Genomic DNA, 18,984 nt, shown 5'->3' with positions numbered 1-18,984 from the left:
TCTTTAGCATGCAATGAATTATAGTAATGGGAAGTAATCAACAATACATTTTGTTGTATCTGGATTTAAAAAAAAAACAAACCCAAAAAGAAAAAAAGACTATCACTGTTTCTATTTCAAACCCAAGGCAAAGCTCCAAAGTTTGTTTGTTTTGATGTATCAATGGTTTACTGTATGTAAATTACCTGGAATGATGCCTGACACACAGTAAGTGCTTAACACATGTTAGCTGTTGTTATTACTGGGAAAGATAGATATGGAGAAAATAGCAATATAATTATCTCTTACTTGCTCTTGAAGGCTCTGAGCCAATGCCTGCTGAAGCTCTTGCTCTTCCCTTTCACGCTCCATATCATACTGCTGGAGCCAATCGACCTCTCCTTGAGACCCTTCTGGAGTTTTGTTTTCTTTATTCTCATCACAGTCTTTAGTTATCTCAGTAAAACCGGCAGACTCTGAGGAAGCAGAACAGGACATAACTGGGAAAGCTGCTCTAATAAACTGAAATCTCTGGATTAGAGTGACATCTACTGTTCAGAGAGAGTAATTTACCTGAGCCTCATACATAATTTGCTTGGGACATACAATTTCATTTTACTACATTTAGATCATGGTTTCTCGATCTCAGCACTACTGACATTCTGGGTGGGATCATTTTTTGCTGTTTGAGGGGGCTGTCTTATGCACTGCAGAATGTTTAGCAACATCCTTGGCCTCTACCCACTAGATGCCAGTAGCACCCCTCTCCCCCAGCAGCAACAACCAAAAAGGACAGATATTGTCAAATGTCCCCTGGGGGACGAAACTGTCCTTGGTTGAGAATCACTGATCTACCGAAATGGTTCTGAAACTTAACCAATCATCAGAAGCATTATCGTTAAGGATGGAGAAGAATGAATAGCCATATTCACAGCCAGTGATAATGTCACATGACCAAGTACTAGGAATAGAGTAAATGAAATAAGAATTAGGCTAGAATGATTATCTTAATATTGAGGTTTTTCCATTATTAAACTGTACATCAAATGAGTGTATATTTTCACATTAATGATCAAATAACCCTTGTACATATTCTAAAGCAAAAGAGCTACATGAAATATATAATAAACACCTCATGTACTGCACAAACAAAAGACAATATATATGTTTAAAACATTCATCCAAGGAGATAAGAAAAAAAATTAATCTTTCATTTCTTCCCGTTCCTTCTCAATCTCTAGATCACAGCTAGCTAGGATAAACAACATGGTCATGATTTTGTTCTGGTAAAACAGATTTTGTTCTGTTAGAACAACATTTCATTATAATTTTAATACAGATAAGAGTGGGTGGATAAGAGCTTTCTCTTTCTCACTTTACAAAAGCAAAAATTCTCATCTTAACAAGGAAATTCTCATAAGAAGAATTTAATTGGTCAACAAGAATTACCTTTACAGATTTTATATGGATTGCTTTAAAATCAGGATATGCTTAGGGTGCCTGGGTGGCTCAGTCAAACATTGGACTCTTGATTTCGGCTCAGGTCATGATCTCAAAGTCTGGAGATTAAGCCCCATGTTGGGATCAACACTGGGCGGGGAGCCTGCCTAGGATTCTTTCTCTCCCTCTCCCCCCATTTGCACTCTAAAATAAAGAAGTAAATAAAGGTAAGCAAGTAAAATCAGTATATGCGCTTTACTTGCCCTATTACTGCATTTTAACTACTTAAATGATACTTTTCTATAGCCCAGACTATAAACTCTGAAGTTTACAGCATCTTTTTATTTTTAATTTATTTTTGTTTAAAGATTTTATTTATTTGACAAAGAGAGACACAATGAGAGAGGGAACACAAGCAGGGGGAGTGGGAGAGGGAGAAGCAGGCTTCCGCGGAGCAGGGAGCCTGATGTGGAGCTCGATCCCAGGACTCTGGGATCATGACCTGAGCCGAAGGCAGACGCTCAACGACTGAGCCACCCAGGCGCCCTTTTTTTTTTTTTTTAAGGTTTTATTTATTTGTCAGAGAGAGAGAGAGAGAGAGAGAGAGAGAGAGAGAGAGAGAGAGGGAGCACAAGCAGGGGGGCTGCAGGCCGAGGCAGAGGGAGAAGTAGGCTCCCCACTGAGCAAAGAGCCCAACAGGGGACTCAATCCCGGGGTCCTGGGATTATGACCTGAGCCAAAGGCAGACACCTAATCGACTGAGCCACCCAGGTGTCCCTGAAGTTTACAGCATCTTGATTTTAGACTCTAAGTCAGTAAGTTGTTGATTGTTTTTTAATTGTATTAAATTGTCAAATGAATATTTACCTTTAAAAACTAACTCTGAATATTCATTAAAAGAGAAAAACCCTCAGGTATATTAAGGGCAAGAGAAATATGATCCCAATTTTAAAAAATTATATAAAAGATGTCCGTAATTTCTTCCTTTCCTCCGTTCTTGGAGAAACAGTCATTTCCACAGTCTGTAAGGGGCAGCTCTGAGGTCTATCTGACTCTGCCTGTCCCTCTGGCCTTAGCTTACTGCACCAGGAATGGATATTTCAGTCAACCAATCAGATTATTTCTGGAAATCTGAGACTGAGGCATTCAAAGTTAGCTGATGTTGAACATTTCAAGTGGAAGAAAGATTTGGGAGTTAAGGCTGCTATTTTAGGGCCTAAGTTAAATATTACTTTTATTACCAAAATATACTCAATTAAAAAAAAGTGAGAGAGGTACAATTTTTCTTAACCAATAATTTTCAGCATTCCATGTATCAATGTGCTCCACACAATCCTAAAATTACACTATCAATTAATCCATGTGATAGAAAACAAATCAAGAAAGTTTACTTTTTTAAGATTTTATTTATTTGATAAAGAGAGAGAAAGCACACAAGTGAGAGAACACAAGCAGGGGGCAGGGGCAAAGGGAGAAGCAGACTCCCCGCTGAGCTGGGAGCCCGACGTGGGGCTTGATCTCGGGACTCCAGGATCATGACGTGAGCCTGAAGGCAGACACTTAACCGACTGAGCCACTCAGCACCCCAAGGAAGTTTACTTTGAGATAATCAAGACAGATTTATCTTCAGGACAAGATTATCAGATGGATACAAACATTACTTAAGATCTATGGGAACAAATATAACCATGGAATAACAACACACTTTTAAGGAACCTGAACAATGGATAGAAGGAAAACCATGTGTTAAAACTCAACATTCTTACATTGACTACAGATTATCTGACTCTTCCCCTATCCCAAATGAAACCTCCTTTCCTACAGTCTTTATTTCAATGAATGGGATCACCATACACAGTCTTTTTTTAAAGACAGAAAGCTGGTGTCATTTTTTACTTGTCCCCTCCTATCAGATAAGTCATTATTTCCTAACTATCTCTTAAATCCATCAACTTTTCTTTCAAATGCCAAAACCTTGGCTTAAGGCACCACTAGCTTTTGGTCTAGACAACTGCAGCAACTTCCTAACAGGTTTCACAGGATTACTTTGGGTTCTGTAATTTATGTGCTACAATGCAGCCAGAATCATCTTTTACAAATATAAATCTTTATCAAATACTTGTTTGCTTAAAAATAGGCAATAACTTCCTAATGCCTTTGAAAAAGAAGTCCAAACTTCTAAACATGGCTTCAAGCCATGTAAAAACTAGAGAATGCATGTCTCTCTTTTGCTTTTCTTCCTCAACACTATGCTCCAGCAATGCAGATCATTCTCAACTTTTTTTTTGCTGCCCACTAACTTGCCAGCCTTTCTCAGCCTTTGCATACACTCTTCCCTCTGGCAAATGTCTGGAGACATGAAACCTTACTTGGCCAGTCTTCCTGACCCTCCTGAGTTGATTCATGAGACACTCTGTTGGGCCCCAAATATTTACTGAGAATCTACTATGCACTGGGCACTGTTGTAGAAGGTGAAGATACAGTGATAATTAAAGCAAGATGGCCCTTGTCCTCAAAGAGCTTAAGTGCAAAGGCTCTGAGATGAGAATGAACTTAGCATATTTTGAGGGACAGAGAGAAACAAAGCCACTATGGCTAAGTAGAGTGAAAGAGGGGGAGAGTGGAGAAAGTTCATGGTAAGAGGCTTGGATGAAGTGTAATGGCAAGCCAAATAAGTTTTTGTTTTTTGTTTTTTTTTTAAGATTTATTTATTTGACAGAGCGAGAGAGCGAGCGAGAGCAGGAACACAAGCCCCCTCTCCCACTCCCCCTGCTTGTGTTCCCTCTCTTGCTATATCTCTGTCAAATAAATAAGTAAAATCTTTAAAAAAAAAAAAAAAAGGAAAAGGTCTTTAAAGGCACACACAGTGGATCAAATTCTGAATATGAATAGAGGGACTGGCCTTAAATAAGAGCAGGAATAGTTTCCTCCATAACAAAAGTGAAGGCAGAGTTTTCATCTGACTACATCTATCTTCTTTGAAAAGTCCACAGCTTGGCTATAAACCTAGAGTGTGTGCGGAAAGAGAAATGGAGATTTGAGGAAGAGATCATGGAGAATGAGAAAAGAAATTTACTAAGGAAGTAGAACCGACTAGTCACATTTAGGGCCCACTTAAGAGTGTAGTCATGAATGAGAGGGAAGTCTAGTCCGCACAAACTTGTGACCTTCTCCAGTAATCTTCAGCTGCTTGGGGGTAGGTATGGAATATGAATCTAGTTAAGCTGGGAGCCAGGGTTGTGTCAGGTGACTGCGACAAAAGAAAAGAGGAAGGAAAGGAGAGTACGAAGATCCGGCCTACAGGCTGGGAAAGTGATGACAAGAGAGAGGTGATGAACAGCAAATAAGAAGTCAAAGGACTGGAAATCTTTTTTTTTTTTTTTAACTAGGCTCCACACCCAGCATGGAGCCCAACCAACATGGGGCTTGAACTCACAACCCTGAGATCAAGACCTAGCCAAGATCAAGAGTTGTACACTCAACTGACTGAGCCACCCAGGCACCCCAGGACTGGAAATCTTAATGAGATCAAGTAATCACTGAAAACAGAACATATAACACTAAGTAAGTTGGAAGGAGTGAAGGATATATGAAATCAAGATTTCAAAGGTGGTACAGTTACTGATGAAGACAAAGTCAAGAGAAGTAGTTCTCAAACTTGAGCATGTATCAGAATTACTTGGAGTCAAAACAGAATGCTGACTCCTATATCCAGAGTTTCTTATTCAGTAAGTCTGGGGTGGGGCCACAAACGGCATTTCCAGCAAGTTCCCGGATGATACTGATGATCTAGGGACCTACTTTGAGAACCACTGATCTAGGATAGGACCTCTGTCAGTGATCAAGATGCGGTAAGGGGGTGCCTGGGTGGCTCAGATGGTTAAGCATCTGCCTTCAGCTTGGGTCATGATCCCAGGGTCCTGGGATAGAGCCCCCCCACGTCCGGCTCCTGGCTCAGCGGGGAGCCTGCTTCTTCATCTGCCTCTCCCCCTGCTCGTGCTCTCGCTCTCTATCTCTGTGTCTCGAATGAATAAATAAAATCTTTGGGGGGGGGGAAAGATGGGGTAGGAAAAAAGATCTTTAGAATGAAGATCAGGAACTGAGAAACCAGGCTGTTGAAAGGATCATTTATGAAGATGCTGAAGACCCTAAGAATGTTAATGAGAGAGAATGAAAGGTAAAAGACAGCTATAGGAAGAGATAAAAGGAGGCAAAGTTTGATGTCTTATACTTCAAGAAGCTGGGATTTTTGCAGGATAAAAGGAGACAAAAGGGTTGGAAATGGGACTGGGTAACAAGGAGAAAACCTATCCCATCTCCAGGCTCTTAAGTATTAGGGTATGGGAAAAAACAACTTATACTTAAAGAACAGTAGGGCAATCCATAATGGGAGCTTTTCAAAGAAAAATTGGCCTTGACTAAATACTAAAGGGACCTAACAACTAAATGCAGTGGGTAAACTTTGGGTTCTAGGTTTAAAAAAAAAAAAAAAAGGACTTTACACTAGAATTATATATGGAAATACTGTTAAAATTGTTAGGGGTGATTACTGTTACGTAGGAAAATTTCCATATATTTGGAGATTCAGCCTGAAGTGTTTTAGGGTGAAATATCATGATACCTGCAATTTCAAACAGTTGCTGTAAAAAAGAAAAGTGCATGCGTGCATGTGTGGAGTCTGCAAAGATGGCCCCCAATGAACTACGCAGTATTCTTACTTACTGTCAGTATTTGTATTCCTGTGTAGTCACCCCCCAGAATGAATCTAGGTAGATTCTCACTGTGAGTGCTCTTTAAGCAACAAAATGTGGTGGAATTGATTCTGTGCTAATTCTGAGGCTAAACATTACATTAAGGAGGCGTGGCAGTTTCTTCCCCTTTTGTGCTCTGGGAGCCCTGAGCTGTCATGTCAGAAGCTGACTACCTTGCTGGAAAGAGCACATGGAGAGGGAGAGGCCCTGAGATTGTGGAGAGGGGAGGGGAAGGAAAGAATGGAGAGGACACCCAGCCACCCCAGTGGCCCTGTCTAGCCAACATCACCAAGGTGCCTAGGTGAGCCATCTTGGATGTTACAACCTAGTTACAACCAGTCAGTCCACAGAGTTGTAAGATGTTAAAATGTTTTAAGATACGAATTTTGGGTAACTGCTATACAACTATCTACACAGACACACAGTGAGGGGAGAAAGCAAATGTGACAAACTGTTAAATAATGAATCTATTTCATTTCTCTCTGGATTTGAACATTTTCAAAATAGAAGATTTATGGTAGACTTTGATCATGTTTGATCATTCCTTAGTTTTATTAATTTTTAAAAGTATGATAGTGGGATTGAGGCTATGTTTTTTAAAACAGAATTCTTTTAAAGGTACTGAAATCTTTACTGATGAAATTATCTAATATCTGGGATTTACTTCTAAATAATCTAGGGGATGGGGTGGAGAAGGAAGATGGGATATATATGAAACAAGACTGTCTTTTTTTGATAATTATTGTTGATAATGGGCACAAGGGGGAAGATTCATTACACACATCTCTCTAGTTTTGTACTTGCTCCATAGTTTCTGTAAAAAAGAAATGTTGCAGCAGAAGCAATGTCTTTGGGTTTCAGTTACAGTAAGAAGGTGAATGCAACAGTTACATTAAAGAAACAAACACAAAAAAGGCTTGCATCCGATTGGGGAAGATAGTAGCTAGAGAATAGAGGATTTTATTTAAAAAGGCTATAAAGTACTTACTAATAAGTCTGCTCTCCCCAAAGCTGCTATATGGTTGTAAACCACTGTGGCTGTTAATGCTTTTGATAACTCAGTGTTCTCCCCAACTGATGTAGAGAATCTAGAACTAATTGTACATAAGAATAACTTCCTTTGTTAATTTTAGGGAGATGTAGGACTGAGCAAAGATGTGAAAGGAAGAGCTGAAAGCAGGAATTATTGGCAAAAGCCAAAAGCACTAATATTAACCAATGATATCTAAGGGCAGTGACTGTAAATTTAATAAGAGAAAGGGATTTCCTGAGGATACTTGCATCAAGAAGGGAGGGGGGGGAAGGAGCACCCTATCCAAAAACCATCAGTTTTTTGTATCCAATTAGACTGAGGGTATACTAATTCTTACCTTCATTTGCACATAAAGTAATTCACAATTGATGAGGCTTAACCCCCAGAATACAGAAAATAATTGTGATTTACTATTATTCTCTTCATCTCCAAAATTCTAGGCTTGATGTACTGAAACACATCAGCTACACAGACAGATAAATATACATATTAGGGATATCTGGAGAAAAAAATTAAGAGTTGGTTACAGGAAGAGGTAGTAAAAGTTTTCTACCTAAAATTCTTAAAATACCCACAGTGCAAGGCAAGGAGGCTCTGCTGTTGTTCCCACTGATGGATTGAAAAATAACAAAATATGAATAATTACCACAAAGTAAATTTTGATCTGTATAGCACTTTACACTATATGACCTAACATTCTACTCACAACCTTCTGAAGTATGCCTGGTGTATTCCTATACAGAGATAAGAAAATGGAGTACCAAAAAGGTTAAACCGCCTATTTAGAAAATTTATAGCTATGGAGCAGCTGGGCGGCTCAGTTGGTTAGGCGTACAACTCTTGATTTCGGCTCAGGTTGTGATGTCAGGGCCATGAGATCGAGCCCTGCGTTGGGCTCCGGGCTCAACCCAGTCTGCTTGTCCCTCTTCCTCCCCTCTACTCTCCTCGCTCTTTTGCTCTCTAAATGAATAAATCTTTAAAAAAAATTCATAGCTAGTCAGTGGGACAGCCAAGATGAGAGGCTTAAAACCTGACCACTTAGTTCAGGTGTCTTTCTACCATTATAAAGGGATGAATCCAAAGGAAAGAGAACTTGAATTATTCATACACTAAAACTTGGTACAAATTCAGATACAGAAAAATGAGGAAAGAATTATACAAATTTCTGAGAGAGCCGTGGTAAAAAAAAAAAAAAGGGACCAAAAAAATGACACATTTACTTAAATGCACAAAAGAATTCTAACTTTTGGGGCGCCTGGGGGGCTCAGTCGTTAAGTGTCTGCCTTCGACTCAGGTCATGATCCCAGGGTCCTGGGATCGAGCCCCGCGTCGGGCTCCCTGCTCAGCGGGAAGCTGCTTCTCCCTCTCCCACTCCCCCAGCTTGTGTTCCTGCTCTCACTAGCTCTCTGTCAAATAAATAAATAAAATCTTTAAAAAAAAAAAAAAGAATTCTTACTTTTCTTTTGATGTACACTTAAAGGGATATGGCATACTTTACCATCAGTCTCTGGATACTACTCGCAATATATAACTTCTCATTTTTTAAACTTTTTTTTTTTAAAAAAGGCATGAAAATATGATTAGCCCTATTACACAGATCCATTTCACCTTCCATTATTTACAAGCCACTTGTCCCTATAAGGCTTTAGAACACAGTTGTGCCTTAACAGATGTTTATTTTCATTAAACCTACCGGTCTCTGTGACTGTTTTGGGCTTCTCAGTCTCCACAGTGTCTTGATTTTCAGGCATTTCTTGAATATCATCTTCTGCAAATCCGGTATCTGGGCTGCTGGTTGGTTTATCATCATCTTCATGACTCAGAGTTGGTGAAGCTTCTCTCTTACTCATCTCTAAAACAGCTGCTAGAAGCTCTTCTTCGCTCATTCCGTCAAATCCGGAGTTTTCCAATTCAGACTTATCAGGCTCTATTCTACATGATTTTGAATCCTGAAAAAGAGAGTCACTTTTAGAGGAAACCAGAATGCCTGAGAATACAGCAATCTTAAGAGTTTAAGGTGAGTTTATTTCTAAAATGTTTCCTTTCTTTGATATTTTGAGTTAACAATCAATAGCCAATATATGAATTCACTGGCAAGCCTAATTTTCTAGGGATACATTTTATTGATTATAGTGTTAAGTATAGGATTTAGAAAATACATAAAAATAACAAAATAAATTCATTCAAAATCCATCACTCAGAGATAATTACAGTAAGTATTTTTGGTGTATTTTCTTCCAGACATACGTGGATCACACTATAGACACTGTCACTACACGTAGTATTTCTTTTTTTGAAAATTATTTTATTTTATATTTTTAAATTTCTTACTTAAATTCTATTTAGTTAACATACAGTGTATTATTAGTTTTGGGGGTAGAATTTAGTGATTCATCAGTTGCATATAACACCCAGTGCTCATTACATCAAGTGCCCTCCTTAATGTCCAATTACCCCATCCCCTCACACTCACCTCTCCACCAGCAACCCTGTTTGTTCCCTATAGTCAAGAGTCTCTTATAATTTGCCTCCTCTGTTTTTACATTATTTTATTTTTCCTTGCCTTCCCCTATGTTCATCTGTTTTGCTTCTTAAATTCCACCATACGAGTGAAATCATATGGTATTTGTCTTTCTCTGATTATTTCATTTATCAAGATACCCTCTAGTTCCATCCACATCATTACAAATGGCAAGATTTCACTCTTTTTGATGGCTGAATAATATTCCATTGTATGTATACCACATTTTCTTTATCCATTCATCTGTTGATGGGCATCTGGGCACTTTCCATAGTTTGGCTATTGTGGACACCGCTGCTATAAATTTACACTGGGGTGCATGTGCCCCTTCGAATCACTATTTTTGAATCCTTTGGATAAACAGTAGTATAATTGCTGGGTCATAGGGTAGTTCTGTTTTTACTTTTTGAGGAACCTCCACAATATTTTCCAGAGTGGCTGCACCAGTTTGCATTCCCACCAACAGTGTAAGATGGTTCCCCTTTCTCCACATCCTCGCCAACATCTACTGTTTTCTGAGTTGTTAATTTTAGCCATTCTGACCCTACACCTAATATTTCTTTTTTTCCTAGTATTTTTTTTAAATTATCTATATATACCTTTATTAATCACTATTGTTCCAGCAGTTTTAAAGTTCAATGAATAATCTTATTAGGGAGAAAATTCAATTGTAAATTGAATCAGTATAAACCGAGTACTGGGTAACTTCATATTGCTCTGAAAGAAACACAGAACTTATGCTGTTCAGTTAGAATAGTGGTGCAAAAATATTTATAACACCTCTCAAGATACTGCTACTGTAATTTTATATGAAAATAAGTGTATTTTTCAATAAAGCATTCATAAGTTACTCTTTGTTTAGTTATACAGAGAAAGGGTATTTAGTTTCCTGCATAAATGACAAAGAACAATAATTTATTGGTTTATTTTGTCTCTACAAAGTCAGATATTTCCTAGTATTTCTATTTAAATGTTAAGTCACCATCTTTTTTTTCTTCTTTTCAAATAAATGAGAAAAATAAAAACAACATCAAGATTATATAAACATTCAGAAGTTATTTTCTAAAGAACTTTCTCTCAGGTGCCTGGGTGGCTCAGTCGGTTAAGCGACTGCCTTCGGCTCAGGTCATGATCCTGGAGTCCCAGGATCGAGTCCCACATCGGGCTCCCTGCTCAGCAGGGAGTCTGCTTCTCCCTCTGACCCTTCCCCCTCTCATGTGCTCTCTCTCTCTCTCTCTCATTCTCGCTCTCTCAAATAAATAAATAAAATCTTTAAAAAAAAGAACTTTCTCTCATTTCTGGGAGAGCTTCTGACTTTCTATCATTTCTCATTGAAGGTGAGCAGCCACAAACTATCTTTAGCTTTAAAATAAGACGGGAAACAAGTCAATAAAAATTAACTACTAAATTAATTGTTATCTTAACAAAAGGGAGATTTAAAATCAGTCAAATGAGATGATGCAAACTCCTAGGAAAGCTAGTATCTTCAAAGTATTAACTATTATTATGTGTCAAGATAGAAAATTATAAAGTTACGCCTTCTCACATTCATTACTTAAACCTCTAGATTACCTGGTTGGCCTGTTGATGTAAAACGTTTACTACAGTCTCCCCCATAAAGTAGCAATTAGTATTAAATAAAGCAAATAATTATTTCAGGACCCATATGTAAAAGTTGCTCTGAAGATTAACAGGAGAAAGCAATTTACCTGTAACAACTTTCACTTCTAAAGTCTCAATCATGGAAACAACCTAAGTGTCCATCAATGGATAAATAAAAATGTGGTATACATATACAATAGAATACTATTCTGCCACAAAAAAAGAAATGAAATCTTGCCATTTGCAACAACATGGATGGACCTTGAAGGTATTATGTTAAGTGAAATAAGTCAGACAGAGAAAGACAAATACCATGTAATCTTGCTTACATGTGGAATCTAAAAAACAAAACAAAACAAAACCTCACCAAGCTCATAGATGTAGAGAACAGACTACTGGTAGCTAGGGGTGGAAGCCTGTGTGTGTGAGTGTGAGAGAGAGAAATGGATAAAGCAGGCCAACTTCCCGTTATAAAATAACTTAGTCATGAGGATGTAATGTACAGAATTAGACTACTGTTAATATTTTATTGCAGATTTGGAAGTTGCTTAAGAGAATAGATCTTAGAAGTCCTTACCACAAGAAAAAAAATTTTTTTGCTAAATATGTATGGTAATGGATGTTAACTAGACTTACTGTGGTAATCTTATTGCAAAACATACAAATACTGAATCAATATGCTGTACACCTGAAACTAATATGTCAATTATACCTCAATAAAAAAAAAGTCCCAATCCATTTTTAAACAGACTGGTTTTGTAGTTACACAAAGTATACTCTTTAAAACTAGTGTTTCAACAGATCCATTAAGTTTATGAATTTATGATCTACCCTGTGTATTTTATTAAGTTTACCAAGAAAAGAAAAAAGGTTGCTGATGCTAGTTGTAAAGGCATTTGTTTGGACAGTAAGAGCTATATAAATATTTGTCAAGTATTTTGATGAGAAATTACTTACTTTTTCCAGGTCTTCCTGCTGCTGTTCGCAGCCTGACATTTCACAAAGTCTCTGGCTAAGGGCCACAGAGCGTTTTAGCTCATCCTCACTGTCTGAATCAAGGCATAAAGCCAAGCTCTTGGATTTGAAGGTGAAATTCCTGTAATTTAAGAAAAAAACCTATATGAGTCTGATAAATACACTTTTGTCCTTGTTATTCCCTTGATGTATAAATACCAAAATAAAAAACTTTTCCATTACGGAAAATGATTTACAGAGAAAAAAAGATACAGCAAAAGAAGTGTATTTAAGCATTACCTTTGCCCCACTCCAAAACAGCCATGCTTTGAAAATTAGACAATTCTTATGCTATAATAAAATCCATCTGTAAACCAATCACTTTGCGCCTTTTTTCTTTTAATGATCAACCCCAAAGAAGTTTGTTTTTATAAAGCAAGTACTCTACTGAATGCATGCAGACATAGCAATGAATAAATGTTTTTGACAAAATTGTGCATGAGGGCTAATTTTTGGTCTTTTAAATTATGATCCATGTTATTTTAAAATTAACAGTAACATTCCACTTATCCAATTATATGTAGGTCAGACTTCTGGCAACCTCTATTTTCCAGAACACAGGGATTCAAAAGTAAGAAAAAAGGCTTCTGAGGAAAGCAGTAGTTTCAAAGCCAATGCACTTTACTCTTTAGACAGGGACCCTTTCTTTCCCAGGAAATGGTGTATAAAATAATGTAGCAAGTTCATCAAGAAATGAGAGCTAGGAAATGAGAGAGAATAACCACAAAAAGGGCAATAAAAAACTGTAAAGTCATTTAATATAAACTGTTTTGTAAGACTTAAAAGCCTCTGAGGGCATTATATTAAAACACAGTGCAATAAGTGATACTCATAATGCTGATTCTGAGTCATTAAAACATTTAAATTATCTTCAGTGTATTTTATTTATGAATATAGGGAATTCTGTAAGGTTATAGAGTATAAAACCATCTAAAATGGTAAAGCATTTTAAAGCTTAATGCTTAAAAAAGCAATCTTCAGCTATGTAAAAATTTATATATGAAATATCAAATATCATTCTTCAATACCAGATAAGTAAGGTGTTACTGCATTGCCTTCTAAGTGAGCTGAAAATAAACTAAAAGAAAAAGTGGTAAAGGTCAAAGAGCACGAACTTTCTTTGATGGAGATTAACATAAATTCATATAGTATACTAAAAAAAAAGTAAAATGGAAATTGGAAAAATGCAATTAATCTAAATGTAAAAACTGTAAATAAACATACAGAATGATGGCACCAAGAAATAAGAGGCCACAATGGAAACCAGGAGGATCGCATAGCAATGTAGATCAAAGAAAAGAGGCAAGTGGTCAGTGATAAGCCCAAACATAGTCTGTGGCTGAGAGCTCCCAGGATATCACTGCACTCCAGCCTATACACTTGAATAGCCTCCCATTGTGTGTTCAAAAGGGTTTTTAGTATAACTTAGAAATAGCCAATTAGCCATCTTAATTCCTCATTTCTGATTTCATGCACACCAAGCAAAACTGAATGTATTAATTTGTTTATCCATGTAAATACTTTGCTGAAGGAGGGTGACACCTGGCTACTAATGGACCAGGGTCAAATGAGACAAAGGACATTGTAGAAGAACCAATGGTATTCTTGTTCAAAACTCAGCCTCTTTTAAGTTTGATCGGCATGACAGGTCTTCTAGGGCCTAATTATCCTTTATTGACCAACTCTCAAATTCTCATACCAGTAGACCCTGGAGAACAGATGACCATGCCAAATATAATGATGCCCAATGAAACCATCTCCTTCTTGAAACTATAGTGATTTGGTACATAAAGAGTGCATTCCATTAATAATTACTATATTCACAGAAGGCAGCTTGCCTGTAGTAAGGAAAAATATTCATCCTGTAAATGCATCACTTGCTCACTTTCTAAGCAGCCAAGTGGTATTGCTCATTTGTATCTTGAGAACGGGCAAGAGTATTCATATCGGTACCATTTCAGATTTCTAGTCATGTTAGTCATCTGGTTTTAATTGCACTGAAAAATAATTAACAGGAGGAAAAGAAAATAGCAGTTCCCAAATGTCATTTTATGGTTATATAAGCCCCCCAAAGCCCTTAAACAACAGAAGTGTCTCTTTTCTAAAAGTACTTTGGGACATCAAATTTTCAGAAAAACTAGTTTTAAAGATAAATGACAACCAAGTCATTTAGAATTGTTTAATCAGGAACTGTGGTTCTAGTTAAATTATAGAGGAGATATATTAAAAAAAAGTATTTGCTTCCCTTTATGGACAAACTTTTCCATCTTAAGTAAAAAATATAAAACATTTGTAGAATAGCTACATTTCATTGTGTGTTTGTTTTCTTGTTGCCTTTCAGAATTGCTTCAGGTCAGTGTCCAAGACAGGAAGTCCCAGACTGGCTAGCAACAGGTGAAATGATATTTTGAGATCCCCATGTGTATCTTTGAGGAACAGTGCTTTATACCAACAGTGGTTATTTTATCCCTTCAAGCCTTAAAATCCCTTGTCATCAGTCAATTTCTATAGTTGTAGGATGAAAATATTATGTATTAACAGTTGATTTAAGAAGTTTAAAAACAAAATTTTGAGAAGATCATCTGAACGTGCTTCACTGTTAAAGATTTGTTATACCCTAGGTTATACCTCAAAGCAGATTCAGGAAAATTACAAAGTATACTAATACAGAGCAGTTATCATGCAAAGAAAAACAAAGAAAAGGGGAGGGGATAATCTTGGAAATCAGGGTAAGCCAAATCTTTAAAAATACAAATTTTGGGTACACAAGAAATATAACTCACTTTGAAGGTGTAGAAGGGCTGGTGATGCAGGAATTCACCATTTGAGAGGCTTTCAATGGTCTAGAACTATCAGAAAATTAGAAAATATATAATGTATATAATTACATTATTAAAAATATATATTTAACTTATAAAATGAATTATTCTATACTACAGCTCCTTATATATCTTTTTGCAAATAATTACAATACTTCTACTAGCAATAGAGGCCAAAAGAGAAAACAAGGTACCATCTGTAGGCTCTTCCTGATCTAATGATCTAAATAAACAGCATTGGAAGTGAAGTCAAAGGTAATGCATATGAAAAGAACAACTTGGGAAAATTATCTTGCCTCAGTTCTTTACTTTTAAGCAATAAAATAGTAATAGCTCTCATTTATTGAGGACTTACTGGCTACCAGACACTGGAGTTAAGAGCTCATAGTGTATTACCTCATTTAATGTTCACAGCATCCTATTATTTCCCCTATACACAGGTCAAAGAACTTGTCCAAAGTCTTCAAGCCATTCCATTCTGGAATCATACAGCCTGGTTTCAGGCCTGTGATCATAAATCACCTACACTAATGGCCACAAAGAGTAACAGGTCTACCAGCAGAGGGCAGTTTGCATTAAGCAAAAACATCTATTCTAACGAAAGCCTGTAGGAGAAAACCCAGAAACACTTAAAAGACTCTGGGAAATTATCTTTATTAATAAGTAGGCCCACTCAGTCCTTTAGTGTAAACTTAAACGATGTAGTATATATTTCAATTATTAATCCAAGGGAAATACATTTTCTAAAACTGCATCAATTATTGTTAGCAAATGTTCATTCACTTTCTGAAAGGTCTATTTATTCTATTTTAGCCAAGAGACCTGGCTCTTCCAGTTACTAACTGCATGACCTTAAGAAAATCACTTACTCTCCTTGAATCTCTGCAAAACTAAAAATTTAGACAAAATCTCTAAGATCCTTTTTACTTCTAAAGTTGGAGAACTTTACGATTCTACCAAATTAGAGTTCAAGTATAAAAAAGAACTACAGTACATGGCTCCAAAGTAATGTAACAAGAGTAATGCAAGAAAGAGCAACATTCAGAGAAGTCCTAAGGTTTTCTCAGCATACATGATGAAGCAAAATCAAAAGTAAAGGTTACTTCTTTTATCATGGAAAAATTTCTAGGAGCCACAGAAGTTCTTCACTCACATTGGTGATGATACATTTATGAAGACAATCAATTTTGGGGGCACTAGATAAAATTTAGTATGCTGTTTCTCAAACTTGCATATCCCAAAGAGTCAGCAAAGGCATTTAAAAAAATACTTATTCTTAAGCCCTATCTCAGATCTACTAAAACAGAACTGGCTAGGGAAAGAACACCGGAATTGGTATTTTTTAGCGTTCAGGTGACTCTTATGAATAAGCAAATTTGATTTATATTCCCAAAATGTATCAAACTTGTCTTCTAGTGATGTAAAATAGTAAGCGCACTCTCTAAAAAGGTAACTTATTATGAAAGGCAATTAATGCACTCAGAAAAATTTTAAGCATTTTATTTAATTATTTCCATCAGGTAGTAATTTGACACAAAATCTCAAAATAAAATAAAGCAAAATTAAAATCTTCTTGGTCTGATTTTACCTGAGAGTCATGTTACCTAGTTCAGTCATTGTTTTGGTCAGACACTAAAGCCCTTCTACTTCAAAAGGGAAGGTAAAGAAATTCTCTCTCAAGGACTTACATTGCCATATGTGCACTCCAACCAAGGGTGAAGGGTGGTTTTGTATTTTCAGTGCAATGAGAAGATAGGGTCAGGTATCTTGGAATGATGACTTGCTGCCCAATCTTGTTGTTAAGTGAGAGAGTGACATTGAAGCTATATCGTTTTAAATGAAGAATGAGGATCCTGAAAAACAGGAGATGACATTACTAGTTCACACATAACAGAGCTAGCTCTCTTACTGGTGAAAAGAGATCACTGTAACTAACCATGTTAGACAGCTTTTGACTTAAAGAATACTTTTGGCTAAAGATCCTTCAAAGACCATTTACCAAATACCTGCCACGTGCTAGGCACTGTGCTAGGTACTAAGAATATAAATAAAAATAAAACATGGGCATTGGGTGGATAAATGAGGTCTGGGTAAAATATTTATGTTTGCAGAAAAAAAGAAAAAAAACACCAAATAAAACACATTTTACTTTAAAATGTTGGTATTGGGGGGTGCCTGGGTGACACAGTCGGTTGAGTGTCCAACTCTTGGTTTTGGCTCAGGTTGTGACCTCAGAGTCATGAGATTGAGCTCTGAGTCGGGTTCCATACTCAGCATGGAGTCTGCTTAGAGTTTCTCTCTCCCTCTGAGCCCCTTCCCCCCCATTTTCTCTCTAAAATAAATAAATAAATCTTTAAAAAAATTTTAAAATAAATAAAATAAAATGTTGGTATTGGGTTAAATACTTAAATTATTTACTTCAATGTTATCTAGTTTACAAAAAAATAGGTATTATATAACCATTAATGGTAATTTAATTAAAGTGTTAAATAGCCCTTATGTTTGATGGTGAACATTAATTTTTTCAAGACGATTTTTGACAAGAACTATTTTTTTTAAAGTAGGCTCCATGCCCAATGTGGAGCCCAACACGGGGCTTTAACTCATGACCCTGTAAATCAAGACCTGAGCTCATACCAAGAGTCAGACACTTAACTGACTGAGTCACCCAGATGCCCCTGACAAGAACTACTCTTATTTCAATGTTAGCGCTTTCTCTGGAGAAAGCTAAGAAAGAAATAGGAAAGTTTCTCCACTTACAAAAAGTTCTACAAAATTTACATGCCAAATCTGGTTTGTGGGTCTGAAAAGGCTTTTAACTCTGTAGAAACACTTCTTTTTAGTTACTCTTGTGCTAACCTTTTCACCTCTGATACACACCATAATCTCTGCCTGATGGACTAAATATATTTCACAGCCCACAAGAACACTTTAAAATTTGAATTTCAGAACTCTTATGGGAATAAACCTCAATTCTAGGCAAAATAATGTCTGCTTTATGGAAAACTGTTTCCTTTCTTACCATACATATCTTTATCACAGAAGCCACAAACTACAAAAATTGTAAATTAAAGTTACTGACTTTATTTCTCTTTAAAAAGTATGCTAGAACTCATAATCTTCAAATTCAAAACCTGAGAGAACACAAGGATCCAAATGGTATGAAGAGATTAAAACTAATGTCAAATATTTTGACTACATTTTGAAATAATCTTGCCAAAATAAAAGGTAATATGAAACAGATGATAGTCTAAATCACTTATCTACAAAGATGAGGTGGACTAAAACTGAACATATCTGATAAAGATACCAGGCCCTTCACGAATAAAAGTAAACTGGGCTTTAATACTGAAATGTACAAAAACAGAGCAAGTCTGATAATCAGGATTTATGATACAAAGGCTTCTAAAGTTTGGAATAAATGAACCTGTAACACAAGTGACCTAACAGAAAAAAAGAGAAAACCAATGAAAAAAATTCCCCTATTTTTTTTTTCCCACTAAAAGAACAAATAGCTAGACACTGGAAAAGGGTTAACAGACATTCAGCTTGCCAGGTCAAACAAGTATTTCAAACCATACATGCCTCCTTAGTTAATGACAGCTGGTAACAATCAATCCTTTGCCCTAAGGTTTGTCTCCTCTACCTCCTGCCTCAAAACACTCACCAATAGGAAAGAATAAGTCTCTTGAGTAAGAAATGGTCAACATAATAATACTGCTATGATTTAGAAAGTCATTTCTTTAAAAGAAACTCATTTTCTAGAAAGGAGATAATGGAATGTACAAGAACTAGTCTCTAGGGGCTAGGTTCCAGAAACTCTAC

The 18,984-nt window shown here is 36.6% G+C and overlaps 1 protein-coding gene across 4 annotated transcripts in view; it reads right to left on the bottom strand.

Moving 5' to 3' along the window:
* Positions 1 to 18,984, bottom strand: part of USP37 (ubiquitin specific peptidase 37) — a 79,048-nt gene that overhangs the window by 10,521 nt on the left and 49,543 nt on the right. For 3 of the 4 annotated variants that reach the window (XM_028092236.1, XM_028092238.2, XM_088021557.1), the window contains exons 16-20: positions 16,848 to 17,012; positions 15,124 to 15,189; positions 12,284 to 12,422; positions 8,897 to 9,152; positions 289 to 455 (exon numbers count right to left, since the gene is read on the bottom strand). In XM_028092236.1, coding sequence (XP_027948037.1) covers positions 289 to 455; positions 8,897 to 9,152; positions 12,284 to 12,422; positions 15,124 to 15,189; positions 16,848 to 17,012 — 793 coding nt within the window. The remainder of the gene's footprint in view (positions 1 to 288; positions 456 to 8,896; positions 9,153 to 12,283; positions 12,423 to 15,123; positions 15,190 to 16,847; positions 17,013 to 18,984) is intronic. The other variant, XM_028092237.1, reaches the window with a different exon arrangement.

Source organism: Eumetopias jubatus, unplaced genomic scaffold (genome assembly GCF_037043125.1).
Source record: "Eumetopias jubatus isolate StellerSeaLion01/CBP00866 unplaced genomic scaffold, mEumJub1_p1.0 scaffold_3, whole genome shotgun sequence".
NCBI lineage: Eukaryota > Metazoa > Chordata > Mammalia > Carnivora > Otariidae > Eumetopias > Eumetopias jubatus.
Note: the sequence above shows the minus strand (reverse complement) of the source record. Positions and strands in the feature narration are given on the sequence as shown.